This window comes from Primulina eburnea, chromosome 4, assembly GCF_022965805.1.
Source record: "Primulina eburnea isolate SZY01 chromosome 4, ASM2296580v1, whole genome shotgun sequence".
Lineage (NCBI taxonomy): Eukaryota > Viridiplantae > Streptophyta > Magnoliopsida > Lamiales > Gesneriaceae > Primulina > Primulina eburnea.
Genome location: NC_133104.1, coordinates 36,921,257 through 36,943,008, shown reverse-complemented (window position 1 = coordinate 36,943,008; position 21,752 = coordinate 36,921,257). Strand labels below are relative to the sequence as shown.

General features: G+C 34.3%; 3 protein-coding genes across 3 annotated transcripts; all 3 read left to right on the top strand.

The window, feature by feature from the left end:
* The first annotated feature begins 2,121 nt into the window (after positions 1-2,121).
* On the top strand, positions 2,122-13,054 carry LOC140831061 (V-type proton ATPase subunit E). The gene is made up of 6 exons (XM_073194782.1): positions 2,122-2,367; positions 2,472-2,572; positions 3,202-3,358; positions 11,553-11,746; positions 11,946-12,045; positions 12,773-13,054. Exons 1-6 carry the CDS (start codon positions 2,266-2,268, stop codon positions 12,806-12,808), a joined length of 690 nt encoding a protein of 229 aa, XP_073050883.1. The 5' UTR covers positions 2,122-2,265; the 3' UTR covers positions 12,809-13,054.
* A 2,038-nt stretch (positions 13,055-15,092) lies between these two features.
* LOC140831060 (uncharacterized) lies at positions 15,093-18,400 on the top strand. Its single transcript, XM_073194781.1, has 2 exons — positions 15,093-15,544; positions 15,974-18,400. Exons 1-2 carry the CDS (start codon positions 15,501-15,503, stop codon positions 16,518-16,520), a joined length of 591 nt encoding a protein of 196 aa, XP_073050882.1. The 5' UTR covers positions 15,093-15,500; the 3' UTR covers positions 16,521-18,400.
* A 7-nt stretch (positions 18,401-18,407) lies between these two features.
* On the top strand, positions 18,408-20,988 carry LOC140831059 (uncharacterized). Its single transcript, XM_073194780.1, has 2 exons — positions 18,408-18,637; positions 18,680-20,988. The coding sequence occupies exon 2, from the start codon at positions 19,409-19,411 to the stop codon at positions 20,603-20,605; it is 1,197 nt and encodes a 398-aa protein (XP_073050881.1). The 5' UTR covers positions 18,408-18,637; positions 18,680-19,408; the 3' UTR covers positions 20,606-20,988.
* Positions 20,989-21,752: the final 764 nt, after the last annotated feature.

The following is a 21,752-nucleotide window of genomic DNA, read 5'->3' as shown; positions in this document are numbered from 1 at the left end:
AGAAGATGTAATGATGACCTCGTTTTTTGTGCTGATCATTAATTATAGTAGGGCAGCTGATTATACCATATTATTTTGACACATCAAATCATACATTAGTCAAGTCCAGCCCACCTGATTTTGTCAACCATTTATGTTATTGTCAGAGATAGGTCGGTCATGCACATCCTACTACGGCGCAATTAAATGTGGCACTTATATCGAGATGACCTGGGTGGAATGCTTCCCGGGAGGTAAAACAAGAACTCGGATATCCCATAGCCTATCGCACGGACGTCCCGGGCACTCGTCTACTCGGCTCCTGATGAATCCTCCCTGACGACCTGTCTGTCCAACATCCCGAGCATTTAATGGCCCGGTCTTCACTGGATTCCTTTGTAGAACTAACAATCCATTTATCCCAAATCCTGGGTTGTTCTTATGACCTGGGAATAATCTACGCCCCTGATCCGGGCACCTTTCCATTCCCCTGTCCCGGGCACTTTCCATAGCCTGGGACATCATGGGGCATCACTAGACTTACTTTCAAATTGTGAAATAAGCTGAAGGAAGGTGGGAAGACAGTGGAAGTCAAGGAAAATTTGGAGACGAGAGAAGGCAAAATAATGTAAAGTAGGAAATGGTGGGAGAGATGGTTTATACATAGACATGGGAAAGCAATCTGGACCGTTGGTGTGGGCAGAGGCAAATGGATGAGATAGTCTCGAAAACGAATTGACGAACCAAAAAAATACATCGATCGACCCATTAAGATGCGTCCATAAGCTTGACATCATCCCCAGAACAGTCCATCACCTAATCCAGAAAGCAAAGCATATAAGGTCTAGGTCATGGGTGTGAGCAAGGTAGGTCAGGACAGCAAACTAAAATTCTAGCCCGACTAATAAGAGGGTGACTAATGATGCCTTGGGGGGTAGTTTCCAGTCTCCACAAGGACCTAGACCGAGTTCCTAGAACTAAGTAAGAAAGTGACCGAAGCAATTGATGTCCGAGGACGAGGAGGTGGGGTAGATTGTCAGTCAAGATGAAGGGACGGACTTGAGGATTTATTGACGAGTTCAAGGATTTAGGAATTTCAAGTTAAAACTATTGTAGTAGAAGTTGGGCTCGCAACATGGGCTACCATACTCAATAAACACTAATATGATTGGTGACACCTCGGGGTATCTCTGAGTTCCACAGAAGAATCAAGGCAAAGGGTAGCTGAAGTGAAAGTATCATGTGGTGGATGTAAACTAAGGTAATTGAAGGCAAATTCCTAGGGTTGGGCCCCGAGCTCAAAGAGTTGGCTATCTCGGACATGAGCTAACAAGTCCGGTGGTCGGGAGAAAAAAGGTGGGAACTAGACCCGAGTAGAAGTTCCTTGTCTCGATGATAAAAGATTTATCCGGGCAATGGGGGAAACTATTGAGTGACATCATAGTAGTCGATATGTGCATGTCAGGCGACGCACGAGTGGCTTAAAGTTGATTTGACAAGGCTAGTGATATGACAGATCTCCTCGGCCGTGGTATGAAATATAGCCTTGACTGCGGTATTTAATGAAGCATTTAATGGTGCATTTAATGCAAGCATGGTCAGGTGTCTGGTCATAAAAGGCTTTTGGATTATTCGATGGGAGTCATCATTATTATTCTCCTATAAATATAAAGTTTTTGGAGTTCATATTGCTTCTTGTGTGTACTTATATCTTGTGAGTTTTCTCTTTTCTTTAGCCTCAATAGAGACTTGATCGTCAGAGTATCCATACTTGAAAATTCTTTCGGGGTACAATTTACGAGTTTGTTTTTTGAGTGTGTGCATGATCCCTGTCAGAATCTATCTTTGGGAGCTCGATCACCTTACCTCGGAGAATTTCCATAAAGAGACGAAGGCTCCCAGCTTGGGAATTTTTTGGAGCATCATCTATTAGATTTGCTACAGTAAAACTGACAAAGTTAATTTGGTCCGAGATTTTATAAAAAAAATCTAACCAATTCACGTTTGTAGGGCCGCTTGGACTTTAGAGGTGAAAAAGGAAAATGGAAAAAATAATGGAAATAATGTATAAACAAGATAAAACATGTGCGCAAATTAGATAACTTGTGGGCCTCAAGGGAAAATAATATTAGCTTTTCGTTCGATTAACGATTAACTGCTATAAATCCCAATCTCATAGGCATCTATTCAGGTCCCTGCTCGACCAATCAAATATTCGAACTGTTTCTCATCTGAGAAGAGGATAAACCCCAACCCCGTTCCCCGTTATCCGATCCAAATCCGAAGATGAACGATGCAGATGTCTCGAAGCAGATCCAGCAGATGGTCCGATTCATTCGCCAGGAAGCGGAGGAGAAGGCCAACGAGATCTCTGTCTCCGCTGAAGAAGTATGCGTTTTTGTTCCAAGTCGATTTAGCCGTTGGATTCTTGCGTTTTTCGTACGTTTTTGGTTTGGATTGGAAGTTATTTTATGGATTTGTTTGTTGTGCAGGAATTCAATATTGAGAAATTGCAACTAGTGGAAGCTGAGAAGAAGAAGATCAAACAAGAGTATGAGCGCAAGGAGAAACAAGTTCAAGTCCGGAAGAAAATGTCAGCTTTTTTTTTTTTAATGTGATTCGCTTCTTTATTTGATGTTTTTCAATTTTGTGCTGTGTATGCATCAATCGAAGAAGAAATATTTAATTTTGTGCTGTATATATTTGTGTGTGCGTATGTGTGTGTGTGGTTAGTGTATTGTGCTTCCTAAGAATTGGGGCCACCCGATGCATTTTGACCAAGAAGGATGAAGTTTGGGCAAATCCCTTGTAGCATCAAAACTTTTTTCTTTTTTTTGAGATAACTTATTTCTGAAAAATAGTTGTTTATATGAGAGTTGGTTACCTCTCTTGCTCACTGTAGGATATGCTACTGGCCGTAATGATGATGTGTATCAGGCACTATTTCCTTTCGTCATATTTGCAATATATTTCAAGTTTATTTCTATAATGGTGCTGATTCATTCGTTTTCTAAAATTTCCTATTCTCTAGATGAGCATTAATGTATTACTCTAAACTCAATATGTTTCTGCTTTATCTCCGGTTGGGGCCCTATAGGGATATGGACAAGTGTTCATTTGAAAAATCCTAACAAACTGCGATGTTCTTATAGTGCAAGTTATTTACGATATATTGAATTGAATTTCTATTAACAAATGTTCGTTTACTATTGTTTTTTACAGTGAGTACTCTATGCAACTTAATGCCTCTCGAATCAAGGTTCTTCAAGCTCAGGATGATTTAGTCAATTCAATGAAGGAGGACGCGTCGAAGGAGTTGTTGCATGTGAGCCATGACCACGATAGCTACAAGAATCTCCTGAAGGATCTTATTGTTCAGGTTTGTTAAAGTTGAATCTTGATACGTAGTTTATGCTCTGATTTATTAGAAAAAATTTAACATCGTTAATCTAAATTTTGGATCCAGATAGTGTAGATATTTACAAAAATAAAAGCAAATTGTATTTAAAATATTTTTTTTAATCCTCTAGAGTCAGCCTAGTGGTACCTTGCTAGGTCTGAGTTTTCCTATCTCCATTATTTTTGGACGTGGTAGGACTGAAGCTGTCAATAACCTGCTGACAACATTTTAATTTATGATATTAACTTTGTTGGAAGAGAGAAGATAATCCATGCCTGTTGTCAAATATACTTTCCATTTGTTGGTAGACGTTGATTTTGTATTCAGTTTTCGCTAGACATAAAATTAACCCATTTTTTAATTCTTGGGCAATTTGTAGAAAAATACCTCTGTCTATGATTTCTTTAAGATTCAGTACCCATAAGTTTATTTTTGTATTTTAGTACCTGACAAAAGAACAACTTAGTTTTTACTACATGTTTCATGCATATTTAACTTTTTACCCTTTTAATTAATAAAAAATTGTATAAATACCTATTTTTGTTGGGCATCTTCTCTTTCCACTCATCATTCCCAATGCATTTGGATGACATATAAATTAAATTTAAATATTTTTATTTTAAAAAAACAAATTATCAACTAATTGAAATTTTTGAAATACTTAGTTTTAATTGCGAAATACTTAATTTTAGTTTTAAAATACTTGATTTAGTAAATGAAATACTCAGAATGTGTATTAAAATACTGAATACTCGAATATGCAACACAAGTTCACCAAATGCTCGCATTTCCATTCAAGATCCATTTGGATGACATGTTCATTTCATTTAACTATTTTTTTATTGTTAAAAAACAAATTCGCAACTAAACATTGAACTTTTTCAAATATTTAGTTTTATTTTCGAAATACGTAATTTCAATTTTAAAATATTTGATTTGGTAAATGAGATACTCAGAATGAGTATTAAAATACTGAATATTCGAATATACAACGTAAGTTTACCAAATGCTCGCATTCCATCCAAGATGCCTTTAGATGACATGTTCATTTCATTTAATTATTTTTTTATAAAAAAAATTTGCAACTGAGCATTGAACATTTTGAAGTACTTACTATTATGTGCGAAATACCTAATTTCAATTTTAAATACTTGATTTGGTAATTGAGATACTCATAAAAGTTAATAAAATACTGGATATTCTAGTAGACAATGTAAGTTCACCAAATGCTCGTATTTCTATCCAAGATGCATTTAGATGACATTTACATTTCATTTAAATATTTTTTTAATTTTTAAAAGAAAAACAAATTCGCAACTAGGCATTGAACTTTTTAAAGTACTTAGTTTTACTTGCGAAATACCTAATTTCAATTTTAAAATACTTGATTTGGTAAATGAATACTCAGAATGAGTATTAAAATAGTGGATATTAGAATATGTAACGTAAGTTCACCAAATGCTCACATTTCCATCCGAGATGCATTTGGATGACATGTTCATTTCATTTATTATTTTTTAATTGTTAAAAAAACAAATTCGTAACTAATCATTAAATTTTTTCAAGTACTTAGTTTTACTTGCGAAATACCTAATTTCAATTTTAAAATACTTTATTTGGTAAATGAGATACTCAGAATGGGTATTAACGTACTGGATATTCGAATATGCAACGTAAGTTACCAAGTGATCGCATTTCCATCCATGATGCATTTGGATGGCATATTCATTTCATTTAATTATTTTTTTATTGTTAAAAAACAAATTCGTAACTAAGCATTGAATTTTTTTAAATACTTAATTTTACTTGCGAAATACTTAATTTCAATTTTAAAATACTTGATTTGGTAAATGAAATACTCAGAATGAGTATTAAAATACTAGATATTCGAATATGCAACGCAAGTTCACCAAGTGCTCGCATTTTCATCCAAGATACATTTGGATGACATGTTCATTTTATTTAAATTATTTTTTTATTGTTAAAAAAAAACAAATTCGTAACTAAGTATTGAACTTTTTCAAGTACTTAGTTTTACATGCGAAATACCTAATTTCAATTTTAAAATACTTGATTTGGTAAATGAGATACTTAGAATGAGTATTAAAATACTGTATATTCGAATATGCAACGTAAGTTCACCAAATGCTCGTATTTCCATCCAAGATACATTTGGATGACATGTTCATTTAATTTAATAGTTTTTTTAATTGTTAAAAAAAAAACAAATTCGCAACCAAATATTGAACTTTTTCAAGTACTTAATTTTACTTGCAAAATTCCTATTTTCATTTTTAAAATACTTGATTTGGTAACTGAGATACTCATAATGAGTATTAAAATACTGGATATTCGAATATGTAACGTAAGTTCACAAAGTGTTCACGTTTCCATCCAAGATGTAATTAGATGACATGTTCCAAGACTTTTCAGCAGCCACAAAGCTTTGAAAGAGGAAAATAGCTTAGAGCGAAGATTTGAAGATTTCCGGACAATGTTCTTCGAGAAAATAGCCCGTGATAGGAATGAATATCATAATCCGTGGATTTACAATTTACAGAGAAATATGAAGTCGGATACACGTCGATAGTCATAGTCCAGTAGGTCAAAAGCTATGGGATTTAATAAAACGACATGCCATTCACCATTGATAAATAATTAAAGAGATTTAATTACTTCACTGAGTTGAATTATTTTGGCATAGCTTGAGAGAGCGTGTTCAATTGGATACGAAATCTCGTCGAAAGCATAGATAATTGTCTAACGAATTAAGTAGATTAGCGAGGGGTAGGTGAACCGAGATTCCCAACAAATTCATTTCTCATTGAACTTTAATCAATCATTCTAACTTATTTATTTCATCATTAATCTTTGAACCATTTCATTGAGTTTTTATTTAATAATCGTAGTAGTAAACAATCATCTGAAGTATCGCTGCTAAAAATTGAATAATTGAGAATAATAATTGAGAAATACAGTTCTTAGACAATGAAAGTTTTGCTCAATCACTAAGCATGGAACATTTTGACATCGTGCACTTGCGATTATTGAAAGTCCATGACTATATTATTACTTGACATCGTACACTTGCGATTATTTCGAGCTTGAATATTATTAATTTTTACTAATAATTTTACAATGAAAGTTTTGCTCGATTACTAAGCATGGATTGCATATTCATCTTATTCAATATTTTTTTTGCTAAAAAAATTCTTTAATAAGCATCAAAATTTTAAAGTACTTAGTTTTACTTGAGAATTACCTAATTTGAGTTTGCAAATACTTGATTTCGTAAATGAGATACTCACAATATGCATTAAAATACTGGATATTCGAATATACAATATTTCCATGGAAAATTCATTATGATACTTATTCATATCATTTAAATAAATAAACATAGTTCATTATTCATCATGGACTAATTGAGAGATGCATTATAAACATAGTTTATAAATGAGCTTGAACTTTGCACTTTAAGCATATCTATCGATTCTTGGATCAATGATTTATAAAATACTCATAAATATTAATTGACAATACTTTTTGATATTCATTGAATAACTTATTTGACAATTATACTTATTTGACATAATACTTATTGGTAATTATTCATTATATTTCTTAGTATTTTTTATGTACACTTATGAATATTAATTTATAATATCATTAATATTCATTCACAATACTTGTTGGTATTCATTAAATGACAATGCAATACTTCATTTGATATCATCCTCGTTAGTATTCTTTCATAATATTTATTGGTAATCATTCATTATATGCATCAATATTATTTCATTATACTTATTATCAAATTTGAGTTTTTCAAAGGTAAAATCAATTATCAGTATAATCTAATTATATAGTACTTGTAACAATTTATGTATCACATTTTTATTTCACGGATCTCATGATCAAATGCAACTCAATATTGACTTCAAATTATATATTTTGACACCATCAAATAATCGAATTTGAGTTTAAACGGTAAAATCAAGTATCTGTGGACTCGTATTAGGTATTATTTGTATTAATTCATGTGGGGACCCGGACGCTAATCAAGTTCTTAATCATCATTGGGACTAATTAATCAATTATAAAACAGGGTCTAAAATTTTTTTCTTTTAAAATGCAGAACGTAGTGACATAAAACATACATATATACTTCTCAGTATATAAAAGTACAAATCCTGTACCACATACATTTATTCAACTAAGGTTTAAACAGCTAATATCAAGTGTCCAACCCTATCTCTAATCCAAGTCCGGAGCCTCCACTCTAATCACGATCTTTTCTCATCTCCTGGACCCTGATCATGTCCCACCTGTTGTCATGTACACATACAGACAAGACAATAGCCGGATAACTCCGGTGAGAATAAATCCCAGTATAAATCAACGAAACATGCAATCATATAAACAAATATAAAGCATGTAATCAGGTAACAGATATATGTATCAAAATCTGAAACATAAACAATCACAGAATGTCGACAATGCTCATAACTCTATCATTCAGACTAGACTCAATCCTAGTCTAGGGATCCCGGTTTCCAGATGTGGTGTTCCCATATCGAATTCCGTAATAGAAGGAACAGTAATTCCATTACTCGATATAACCAAATATGGTATTCCTATATCGAATTCCGTAATAGAAGAATTCCAATCCTATTTACTCGATATAACCAAACATCCGGTGTCCTGACCTAACCGTCATGGACTGTAGCTCTATCGCTAATATCCTATCTTGAGACATCGTGCAATGTGCTCGTGGCGATCCCGCCACTGTCAGGCACTTCCGTCCCAAGATTTCTACACTATCCTGTGACATCGTGCAATGTGCCCGTGGCGATCCCACCACTATCAGGCACTGTCACAAGATTACTCGTCTAATACCTGCTATCTATAATTCAAGAGAACAAGTACATCAGTCAAATCAATGCAAATATCAATGCAATAAAGTAAAGTATGTGATTTAGGGAAACTCAAGTCTAAACCGACTCAAGTCGATCTCCCAATACCACATTGACTTATACCTTCCGTTCGTAGTCTCGGTCTGAAGCAGTATCAGTTCTGAACTCAAGACTGTCTCTGTAAATCTGAAACGATATATCGAGAATCATAATATCAATATTTCATTCTCAAATCAACACTGAATCTGATTAATCTGAATTAATTCAAATCAACGGCATAACGGCACAATCCCGATATTCCCGTCAATACAGTATCACTTGATCTGACTTCGATTCTATGATGTCTAACATGTCAAGAACATCATATATGAATTATATCAAATTCCTACAACATCATATTTTCAAATGATACCAGAACTCAATAAAACTTACGTCCAGTTGTAGCTCGTGTCGAGAGGATTACGGTACTGCACTCGGATTCAAAATCAGACGTACGGATCCTTCAAAATCAAAATCTAAGCAACATTAAAGCTTTGAGGGACTTTCTCGATTTTCTTTGCTGTTGGTCTCGTAGGAATGAAGAACATATACATTATATATTTGCATGCAAGGACAAGTGTCATATTCAAGTCATAATTGCACTTTAGTCCCTCAACTTTTCACTATTTGCAAATCGGTCCCCGCTCAATCTTTTAATTCAATTTCAATCCTAATTAATTACAAAAATCATGGAATTTAATTTATTATTCCAAGATTCGTAAATTAAATAATCTCGTATTAAAATGATATAATCTCGGACCTTACAATTCAGGTATCACATTAGATACTTATTAAGTAAAAATAAGTATTTTAAAATTTCAATACTTAGTTGAGAAATTGTTTTTTTTTTACAAAAAAAATATTAAATGAGATGAATATATCATCCAAATTCATCTTCCAAGGAAATATAAACACTTGGTGAGCTTACGTTGCATATTCGAATATCCAGTATTCTATTACATATTATGAGTATCTCATGTACCAAATTAAATATTTGCAATCTCAAATTACGTACTTCTCAAATAAAAACAAATACTTTAAATTTTTATGCTTAGTTGGGAATCTGTTTTTTCTTTTACAGAAAAAATATTAACTGATATGAATATGTCATCCAAATGCTTATTCCATAGAAATATCAATCCTTGGTGAACTTACGTTGTCTATTCGAATACCTAGTATTTTAATACATATTATGAGCATCTCATTTACGAAATCAAGTATTTGCAAACTCAAATTAGGTAATTCTCAAGTAAAACTAAGTACTTAAAATTTTCATGTTTATTTGAGAATTCGTTTTTTTTAAATTATTAAATGAGATGAATATGTCATCCAAATGTATCTTCCATAAAAATACCAACATTTGGTGAACTTACGTTGCTTATTCGAATATCCGGTATTTTAATACATATTGTGAGTATCTCATTAACGAAATCAAGTATTTGCAAACTCAAATTAAAATACTTCTCATTTAGGGAGTAAAATAAAGTATTGGTAGATTCGAATTAGATATTTTTTGCACTAATTAAGGTATCACATTTTAACTTCACAAATAACACATCAAAAATCACTTAATATTACTTGAAATTATATTTTTTATATCCTAAAATAATCAAAATTGAGTCTTAAAAGGGTAAATCAAGTATATGTGAAATTAAATTAGGTACTAATCGTACCAATTTAGGTAGCACGTTTTTTATTCCCAAATCTCATCATCAAAAAATATTCAATATTATCTTCAAATTATATATTTTGACATACTCAATCGAATTTGAGTATTTAAAAGGTAAAATCAAATGTTTATGAACTCGAATTATGTATTATTTGTATTAATTCAGGTATCACATTTTTGCTTCACGAATATCATAATCGGTGTCACTTAATATTAACTTCAAATTATATTTTGGCATCCTCAAATAATTGGATATGAGTATTTACGGGTTCAAATCGTGTATTTATATACTTTAATTAGATACTATGTGTACCAATTTAAGTATCACACTTTAACTTCACAAATGACACAATCAAAATTCACGTAATATTACTTGAAACTTAAGTATTTTCTTACACATTTGAAGTATTCAAATAGCCAAATCAAATATTTGGAACACGGAAATAGGTATTTTATCGATCAAAATAAGTAATTTTTCTAATTCAACAATGAGCGAGAAACTGTGTTTTTTCAAAAATTAGATGACATGAATAAGTCATCTTAATGTATTTTCAATGAAAATACCAACAATTATTGAATTTATTGTGATAGCTTGAAGATCCAGTATTTTCTTACACATTTGGAGTATTCAAAGAGTAAAATCAAGCATTTGGAACTCCAGAATAGGTATTTTGTTGGTCAAAATAAATACTTAATCTTATTTCATGATGAATGATGACCTATGTTTTTTTTTTAAAAAAATAAAATGACATGAATAAATCATCCTAATGTATTTTTCATGAAAGACCAACAATGACTGAATTTATGGTGAATGCTCGAAAATATAGTATTTTCTTATATATTCGGAGTATTCAAAGAGCGAAATCAAGTATCTGAAACCCCATAATAGGTACTTTGTATGTCAAAATAAGTATTTACTTTTATTCCATGATAATTGAGAAACAATATTTTGTTAAAATTATATTTTAAATGGAGAAAAATGATATAATTTTTGTGGATAAAATAATATATTTATTTAAATAATAAAGGGTAAAAATGTAAAGTTTGCTTTATGGGTAGTTAAAACTAAATGTATAGATGTGTCAGGTACTGATTTTTAAAAAATTATAGCTAGGTACTGAATTCTAATTGAAACATTGGTAGATGCATTTTTTTGAAATTTACAGTTAATTCTTCGGTTGGTTGATGTGACTTCTTACAAAAAACAGACTGTTGGCTTTTCAGCGGTGTCACTCTCTCTCACAATTTTGAATAATGATATTACCTAATTTTTGTCATTATTCAAAACAATTTGTGACGTTCAACTTTTCTAGTTGCACGAGACTAAAAAAAAGCACACCCTACACCCTTAAACTATTTATTTTTCAAATGTTGAAGTTCATGGATCAAGTTTGCAGCAGATGCGAGTTACTATTTATGTTGGAAGTTTGAATGATATCAGAATAACCTTATTTTTGTTGTTGAGATTATTTTTGTCATTCATTTTGAATATACCAGCTTGAGGTCTGACTCATTGCCACATCTGTTGAAATATGTATTTGCATTTCAGAGTTTGCTAAGGCTGAAAGAGCCATCTGTGTTGTTGCGCTGCCGTAAAGATGACGTGCAATTGGTAAACTCTGTTTTGAACTCAGCAAAGGAGGAGTATGCAGAGAAGGCAAAAGTTCATCCTCCTGAGATAGTAGTCGATGATGTCAACCTTCCTCCTGCTCCTTCCCATCATAATGCACATGGGCCTTTCTGGTACTTACTGATAGATTCTGGTCTTACTTTCACAAATAGGAACATGCAAAACAATGATTTGTCTGTGCCATATTATAGTGAACCGCAGCCAATCAACTAAATACTGATAACTGTCTCTGCTTTGGTACTTGGATATTTTTCTCAAGAAATAACTTATGTATTGTCTAAATTATAATTATTTCTCCTGCTTTCTTTTCAGCTCAGGAGGTGTAGTATTGGCTTCTAGGGATGGAAAAATTGTATTTGAGAATACTCTTGATGCAAGACTTGAAGTTGTTTTTCGTAAAAAGTTGCCAGAGGTTATTTCTCAACTCTCTATCTAGACTTTCATCTGCATTTACGTGTATTCATATATCCTTGGTGTAATATACTTCTTATTGAAAGTTACAAAATGAGCCATCTGTTGCACCTCTTGTCCAGCAATCTCGTTCTTTCCCATACGGATAAAAGAATCACTCTTTGTGTAGATTCCTGCCTTATGATTTCTTATTTTATTGCATCTCTTTGAAACATATATTTTTTAGTTAGTAGGAGTCAAGTAAGAACTCTTAAGGATAGAGAAAAAGGGATGTTGTGGTGTCACTAAATCTCTCTGTTGCTATTGTTTCCCTGGTATTTTACCTTGGCATTTTCCCTGACGTCATGAATTCGTTGGCTCTTTACTCTCATTAGGAACTAGGGTTTGGCTCTCAAAAAATATTGATGGATTCAAAAATTCACGTCTCTCTAAATATTGATGGGGATGGATGGGTTTCTATCTTGTTTTGGAGGATATTAATTGAAGAATTGAAGTGGAACACATAATACAGCAAAATACCCAAAAGCACCTCTGTAACTTGTATACTTACATATAAATGCTAAAACATGTTCTCATCGTCTTTAAACTATTCCAGATTCTGTTTTGATATAGAACCCTTGTAAGATAAGGTGCTGCTCTTAGTTTTCTCGTTGGCTGTTTTTTGTTAGCTGTTGCATGTTAGCTTAAGCATTATCTTTACTTTATCATTACTTGTATGGAAATTACAGATCCGGAAGAGCCTATTCGGTCAGATTGCTGCCTAATGGGATAAAATCGAGCTTGCGTTGTCCAGAGATTGGAAATTTATCTATTGTACGTCTTTTGCATGAACTCATATTCTCGTCTTCTTGTTGAAGTCCTGCCTGGATTCTCATATTTATTCAAGTTTTTATCTTGAAGCTGATTCTGATTTTGGCTTTCAATTTGTGCAATAAATTTGTTACCTTGAGTCAACAAGTCAGATGAAAATTTGTACGTTTACTTTCAGCAAGAGTGCTCTTTTTTCTTTATTTATTCTTCTACATGTGTGCATCTATCTGTACGTTTTATTCTGGCACAAACGATTATATATTTTCGTGCTTATTTCTGCCATCTTGAAAATCTTAGACCATTTTCATATTTTGTGTGAAATTTTAATCAAATTACAACTTTTAACTTGTTTAAACAATTAAAAAATTAAAATTTTATGTTGTGATCTTAAAAAAAATAGTACGTTTTGCGAATCTTAAAATGCTGTGATTCGGTCATTCTTATCAATTTATATGGATATAACCCTAACTCGCACCTTGAAGCAATATTTAAATCATAAAAATTCTTGTGAGACGGTCTCAAGGATCAATTTCGTAAGACGAATTTTTTATTTGAGTCATCCATGAAAAAGTATTAATTTTTATGCTAAGAGTATTATTTTTTATTGTGAATATCGTTAGGATTGACCCATCTCACAGATAAAGATTCATGAGACTGTCTTACAAGAGACCTATTCTATTTAAATTTCAATACACTAAGTAGAAAGAAGTGACAAACTTCGGAACGATGATGTGAAAAAGTCCAAATGTTTAATCAATGATAAATAATAACAAATATGGGACTAATGCCGATTAAGACCATCAAATAGAGCCGAAATTTTGACAAAACCAACAAAAAATCCAGCATTATAAATTGTGAACAGCGAGCAAAATGTTTAATCTGAATTGCTGCCTTTTTATAACTAAATTGAAACATATTATTGAAATACAAATGCAACTTGAAAGATTTGAAATAAAATAAAAAGAATATTTCGAGAATATTTTTTTTGGTATAAGATTTGAAGTAATTGAGTTGAAGATAGATGTTGTATTTGCTACAGAAATCGCATTATTTTAATATAAAATTTATACCAAAATAGATTTTGTGGTTGAAAATGACCTATTTGTACATCTTGTAACCTCGTATTTTCAATAAATTCAGTGGTCTTCAAGATCAGAACATCTGTAGTCTATGAAGTCTAAAGTTAAATCAATGAAATGTCTTTGCGTGAAATTATCATTAAAATATTCAAAATACATTCACGAACAAAACATGAACTATCAACAAATGATTGGATTGTGAATATTTTTATTGTTATTAGTTCTTTTTTCCTATATAATATGCTTATATCGTACCATTTTACGCGCACCATTCTATCTTTCGAATACATCTCTATTATTCCGCGGTAATGATAAAACCTTCTAAGTGTCTCAGATTCATTTTAAATTCTTCAAAGGGGTTTAAAGATCTCAAGAAAATTATAAGCGATTTCAGGGATCTTGAAAATTTTAAAAACCTTCGCTAAATGTTTTGGATTTATGTTCATGAAAATATTAAGAGTGAGTCTCATGTGAGACCGTCTCACGGATCATAATCTGTGAGACGGATCAACCCTACCCATATTCACAATAAAAAGTAATACTCTTAGCATAAAAAGTGATACTTTTTCATGGGTGACCCAAATAAAAGATCCGTCTCACGAATAATACCCGTGAGACCGTCTCACACAAGTTTTTGCCAAATAATTAATAGGTCTCTTGTGAGACGGTCTCTCACGAATCTTTATCTCTGAGACGGTTCAACCCTACCGATATTCACAATAAAAAGTAATACTTTTAGCATAAAAAGTAATATTTTTTCATTGATGACCCAAATAAGAGATCCGTCTCGTAAAATACGACCCGTGAGACCGTCTCACACAATTTTTTGTCAAACTATTAATCAGGTAAGAACAACAAACCCTTGGAGTCAAAATAACCAAAATCTCCTAGCATCAGGGTTTTTATTGGTAATATTAAGTTCTAACTTGTTTCAGTCATGCAGACCTACTTGAAAGGGAAAAAAATTCAACAGTTGGTAAAAGTGAACACACCTTTTTGTATAAAATTGGGAATATTATTACTTGAAATAAAAGAATTTGAATCGGTAGCACAATATTTATTAAATCTTTTATTCGTACAGTTTTGATCTCATAAATCATGTTGAATTGTTTGAGCGTTTATATGTGAAATTTTGCTTAATAATTTATTCTGCATGTATCTCATATAAACAAGGATTTTCAAAAAGCATATATCTCTCAAAGCATCCGTTCTTCTTCGTTCATTTCTAATCAACTAAATGACACTATCTTCACAATTAGTTCATTGATTTTGAGAGCCTCGAATCCGATGCTAATGATGGCTTGAAAAATGAAATGGGATTTCTGATCTCTACAGGACTGAAACGATATATGGTTTTGAGACATATAAAACCAGCAGTGAACGAGTTCTTTCGGACGGCTGTAGCGTCTGAAGAAAAGGACGAAATCAAGGTTGAGGTGAAGGGGCAAGAATTTTCAATCACCTCTGATAATATCATTCTTAAGTTCCAACTGTCCCGTGGAGGAGTTGAGGAAGTTCCAGAGCTTAATACGGAAGATTTGGTCAGTGCTTGGACAAGATTTCTGAGATGACATACAAGCCATCATTCAAGAAGATTGAAGTTCCTGATGAGTATGTCTTTCTTATTGATATGATAGTGAAGCATGTTGGATACTGGTTTGGGACTTTTGACAACTTCAACAAAAGTCGTTTCAACTTTATTGTTGTTGTACTGGAGAAAATCCAGTCGGACGGGGGCATGCGGTATTCAAAAAGTGTTAGATAAAATGCTAATAACAGTAGCGTAAAAATGAACTCGTAAAGATAAAGCAGGACCACATGAACCTGAAAAACGAAAAGTGAAGCTTCGCAAACTGTGGGGGCTCTTGTTTTTCGACCTTTTGAATTCAATCGACTTTGGGCTCTCTTGCCTGTTTTAGTGGGCTACTTGGAGATTAGCTGAGACGTATTTCGTGTCTGGTTGCTTGTGCTTGTCTCCGGTGTTGTGTAAAAATATTTACAATTTACTCCCTGCACACTAGGTGTTTGTTTTTTTGCCAGAATGGAAGATGCTGCTGAGTGTGATAAAGCCATGCACAAAGAACAGAATACTGATGAATCCAGCAAGGTGGATGGTGATGGAACTAATGCTCAAAAGAAACATGGGATAAAATCTTTTGCTAGCCTATTCAAAGATAATAGAAGTCTAATCGAAGCTTCAATGCTTAATTTCATTGCTCCACCGGTGGGAGAGGTGGAAATTGGTATCGAAGAGATTGACTCGGTGGAAAAATCTTTTGGATATTGCCTCGTTGGCTATGTTATGGGTCCTCGCCTTAGCCCTTTTGCAGTGCTTAATTTTATCAAAGGATGGGGTGGAAATGTTGAGTTCTTGTTTAAGGATAACGGGTGGATCAAGTTTCAATTTCCTAATGAATTAGAACGAGAAAGAGTACTAGATGGAGGACCCTATACGATTTTAGGAAGACAGTTGCTTTTCAAGAAATTGCCAAGCTGCTTCCTGTTCACCAAGGAGGACATGGTGTTCTACCTTCTTGGGTGCAGATCTTTGGGCTCCCTGCAGACTGCTGGACAAAACCTGCCTTGAGTAAAATTTTCTCGGTTATTGGAAAACCAATTCACACAGACATACTTACTTATCCAAGAAGGGCACTACATATGCAAGAGTTTTAGTTGAGATTGATGCAAAAAAACCAAGAGTATGGGAATACAACGTCAAATTGTCGACCGGTAAGAAGACATTGGTTAAGTTCAAATATGAATTGGGTCCAAAATTTTGTGATAAATGTCGTTCCTTGGGACATATTGCGGATATGTGTGGGGCAGATTATGCTGGAAATCAACTCACAACGAAATAAATCGCATGGATATCAAAAACAACGTGCTCCTGCAGGGGAAAAGATGAAGGAGGGCATAAAAATATATATCATTCCTAATAAACTTATGGTTGAACCATAACCGAGTGGCACAAAAAATTTGGCTACCCCTCTCAATCTGACCCGGAACATCCTACAAAGACTCATTCACAGATGGGTCAGCATGATATTGAGACTACTCTACCACTTAGCCCGAAAATAGAAATTGGTCTACCGAACTTTGCTGATGAAGATGGTTATTCACAAGATGAGAATGAAATCAGAGAGGGCCTTGATGTTAACTACATGTTTGACAGTGAAGACATTGAGGTTACCTTGTCCCTTGTGGAAATACAGGATAAGGAAGAATGGAAGACTGTATCGAATAAGAAGAAAAGATTCAAGAACAAGATACACTTTGAGAAAGCGGTGAATGTTTCAAAGTCAGAATGTGGGTCTAGCTCTATGGAAACAAAATTTATCCCCATAGATCCTAATTCTAATTCACCAGTGGCTAATATTGGAAGCGGGAGCATATTTTTCAAAAAAAAATCATCTGAGGTGCGGCTACCCAAAACAGCCTTCGGTTGCCCATGAAGATAGCCTGCTGGAATATTAGAGGTTTTAACAAACCTCTGAAGCAGAAAAGCATACAAAGTCTCATCAAATTGAATAATTTGGACATTCTCTGCCTCTGGAAACGAAGTTACAAATGGAGACACTTGAAAAAGTCATTAGACTACGATTTCCACGTATGTTATTTTTGAATAATATTTCAACGACTCCCCCTAAAATGAGAACTTTGTTACTGTGGAATTCTTGTGTTGCAAATATATCCCTCTTAGACATGAATGATCAATTTATCCATGTGAAGATTGAATGCATCAGTACGTCTGAACAATTCTTTGCAACGATTGTTTATGGGCTACACTCTGTCAAAGCTCGTAAACCTCTATGAGAATCTATCAAGCGAGTTGGGGCTGGAATTGTTTACCCATGGATTGTGATGGGGGATTTTAACTGCTACCTATCACCGGATGATAAAAAAGACAGGGTTCTTATCAAACCTTATGAAACTACTGACTTTGAAGATTGCGTGTCATCTCTTGAATTATTGGATTTGCATGGTGTTGGATGTTTTTTCACCTAGTTGAATACCACGATTTGCTCTAAACTTGATACAGTGATGGTTAACAATGCTTGGCTCTGTCATAACATTAATGCGTTTGTTGAATACCTGACTCCAGGTTGCATTTCAGACCATTCTTGTTACATCGTCGCAATGAAGGTGGCAGATAAAAGTAAAAACAACAGCTTTAAATTTCTCAACATGTGGACTCTTCGTGTAAATTTCTTGGATCTGGTGAGAAACAATTGGGATACAGATATGTATGGGACATCACAATACTTGTTAAAACATAAACTTAGCAGGCTGAAAACTCCGTTGAAGGGCTTGAACAATAGACACTTCAGTTACATTTCTAATAGGGCTAAGTTGGCAAGGGACAAACTATAGAATGAGCATAAAAGAGTATTGACTGGGGGTACCACAGTGAAAGACATTAAACGATTAAGGGTAATGGCTGAACACCTGGCAGAGGCGGAAAGATTGTTCTTCCTTAAATGGGGGTACCACAGTGAAAGACATTAAACGATTAAGGGTAATGGCTGAACACCTGGCAGAGGCGGAAAGATTGTTCTTCCTTAAAAATTAAAGGCGACTATCTTCGATTGGGGGACAGATGCTCCAAATTCTTCCACGATTTGATCAAAAGGAATAAAAAGAAAAACACGATTTTGGCTCTAACAAAGATGGATGGGCGTGTATCTACGGATATCGACTGAATTTGTTAACTATTACAAGAACTTGATAGGTCACGGATTCCAGGAGACATCAAAATTTGGATTGCCAATATGGGAAAGGTGCAGTGGTTCTGCAGGAGTGGATATCTATGCTTGTTTCCATTACTTCCGAGCAAGAAATCAAAGAAGCGTTGTTTGACATAGATGATGATAAATCGCCGGGTCCATATGGCTTTGGATCTGCTTTTTTCAAAAAATCATGTGACGTGACTGGTAGTGATGTTATTGATGCGGTTACTGAATTCTTCACCAATGAATGTTTATTAAAGCAATGGAATCATTCCTTCTTGTGCCAAAATCTACACTTGCCAACTCGGTAGGTGACTATAGACCAATCTCATGTTGCAACGTATTCTACAAGATCATATCTAAAATACTAGCCAACCGACTTTGTAAAGTATTGGGTATGCTTATAAATGATGCTCAAACGGCATTCATTAAAGACAGATCAATTGTGGATAACATACACCTGGCACAAGAACTATTTATAAAATACAACAGAAAGACAACTTCTCCGAGATCCATTATGAAAATCGATCTCCAGAAAGCTTATGACACCGTTCATTGGGGCTTCTTGGCTGAAGCTTTGCGAATATTGGAATTCCCTGAAATTTTCTCGTCTTGGATTATGGAATGTGTGTCCACCTCTTCGTTTTAAGTGTCAATCAATGGAAAATTACATGGTTTTTTCGCTGGGAATAGAGGCCTTCGACAAGGTGATCCGTTATCACCCTACTTGTTTTCTATCTGTCTTGAGATGTTTTCGAGATCATTATCTACTGCAGCTTGTTTACCTGACTTTAATTATCATCCAAAATGTGAGCCACTGCGGATTACACACTTAGCGTATGCAGATGACCTCTTGTTATTTTCTAGAGGTGATATTGGGAGCGTGAGCATAATAGTTGATAGTCTCAAGGAGTTATTGAGAATATCATACTACTCCCCATTACTTGATAAGCTTTCGAGCAAAATTAATGCGTGGCCTCGAAAATCTCTTTCGCATATAGTCAGATTGGAACTTATCCGATCAGTGCTCCAGGGAGTAGAATGCTACTGGATGTCTATCTTGCCATTGCCGGATGGAGTGATTGAGAAAATATATGGTTTATGTCGTTCTTTTTTTTGGTTGTCAAAACAGCCTTCCATTTCTTGGAAAAAAATTTGTAGACCTATTGAGAGTGGAAGGTTGGGACTTCGTGACCTTAGAGCTTGGAACAAAGCACTTCTCTCAAAGGTGCTTTGGAACATACATGAGAAAAAAGACACCTTGTGGATCAAATGGGTTAATCTCTATTACTTCAATGACTTTTGGAGCTGGAAACCTAAGCGAGATGACTCACCTCTGTTGAAATTTTTGGTTAACAGAGATAAGCTAACTCCGAGTATGGGCTCGACTGATGAAGCGAAGGCTATGCTGAGTGGTTGGAACGAGGGAACAAATTCTCTTCTTAAAGCATATCTTTGGTTCTCCCCTAATCAACTAATCTGGCCGTGGAAACCGCTGGTTTGGAAAAGTAATACCATCTCAAAGCATAGATTTTCTTTGTGGTTATTCGCTCATCAAAAATTCCTCAATAAAGACCGTCAACCATATGTATTAGATAAGGTCTGTGTCCTTTGCAATCAATTTGTGGAATCTTTTGACCATTTGTTCTTTCAATGCCCACTTACAAAGTATGTGTGGAATAGAGTTAGGGAATGGTTGGGCTTAAGGAAAACAATGGGTTCAGCTACTGCCTTACTTGCAGCTTTTAGAAGTACTTACCGAGGTTCATCTAGAGTTGAAAAGATGCGAATTGCAGCCATCGCAGCTACAATTTACTTCATTCGGGACATGCGAAACCGTAAATTGTTTGATGATGATATGGTGCCCTGTGATAGGGTTGTTAGGAAAATTCAAATTGCTTGGTATACAAATTGCGGTGATGTAGGTTTGGATCTTCATTGTTGAAGATATCTTTTGTGCGATTTATGCGTTGGCTACCGAGGTTATACAAATTAGAGAATGGGATGCTCCAAGAGGTTTGCCATGGATGTTGGAAAGCACTCCGGAAACTTCAATCACATAAAGAAGTATGAAACGTTGTAATGGTTATTTGCAGCTTCGTTCTTATTTTATGCATTATAATGTAAATTTCGAATTTGGTCATTTAGTTGACATCGTGGGTTAGTTTAACTACTTTTCCCTGGGTATGCCCAGTGTATTTGTAACAAACTATATTTACCTTTTAATAGAAGAATTTCATTAAAAAAAAGTGTGTTGTTTAGAGTATGATTATCGTGCAAAGGAAAGCAAAACCAAACCGAGGCATGTAGCGTATACAGTTTTCTTAAAACATATTTGCCCCCTCCGGTATGTGCTTCGAGGTTTAAGCGGACGTCTGTTTCTCAAGATACAACGGGCAGAACAGCAGTGATGTCGCACAAATCACTATGATAGTGAACAAAACAGTACCTGAACTTTATAAGTGGACGAAGTAGGAGCAGAAGCGCAGCAAAGAGGCAGTAGCAGAATTCAGAGACGTATGAGAAAGTGGATTTCGGTGTGGTTTTCTGGCCTTGGCACATCCCCTATACCACTTTATTTTTCCGATGTGGTACAAACCCATCATCCTAAATTTCCATTCACTCACATGGAAAGTCCATGAACCTCACAACCCAATACATTTAATCCAACAATCTCCCACATGAATGGAAATTGAAAGTTATATGAAAGGATTTTATGATAAAGTTCAATATTTGAGTCTTGCATAGGATATGTAGGTGTTACCCTTTGAACCTTCCTTTGTATAAGCATATTAATTCACTGGTTGACAGTAGACGTGATTTCTTTAAACTGTACAGCCGTTTGTGTAAATTGTGATATACTTCACACAAGACTCTCCCTGACACTATTAAGTTCTCATGATTGTGTTCGTTTTGACCATGAACACATTCTTGGTTCTGCAAGAGGGTCTAGAATTGAGCCCTGCAATTCCTTCGAAGCAGTCCTACTTCTCTCTCACGTAGGTGATTTTATATTGCTTCTCATCAGAATGATTAAAAGCCGTAAACTTATCTTCAACATTCACTGTTTCATAATAGGAATGGACTAGGGA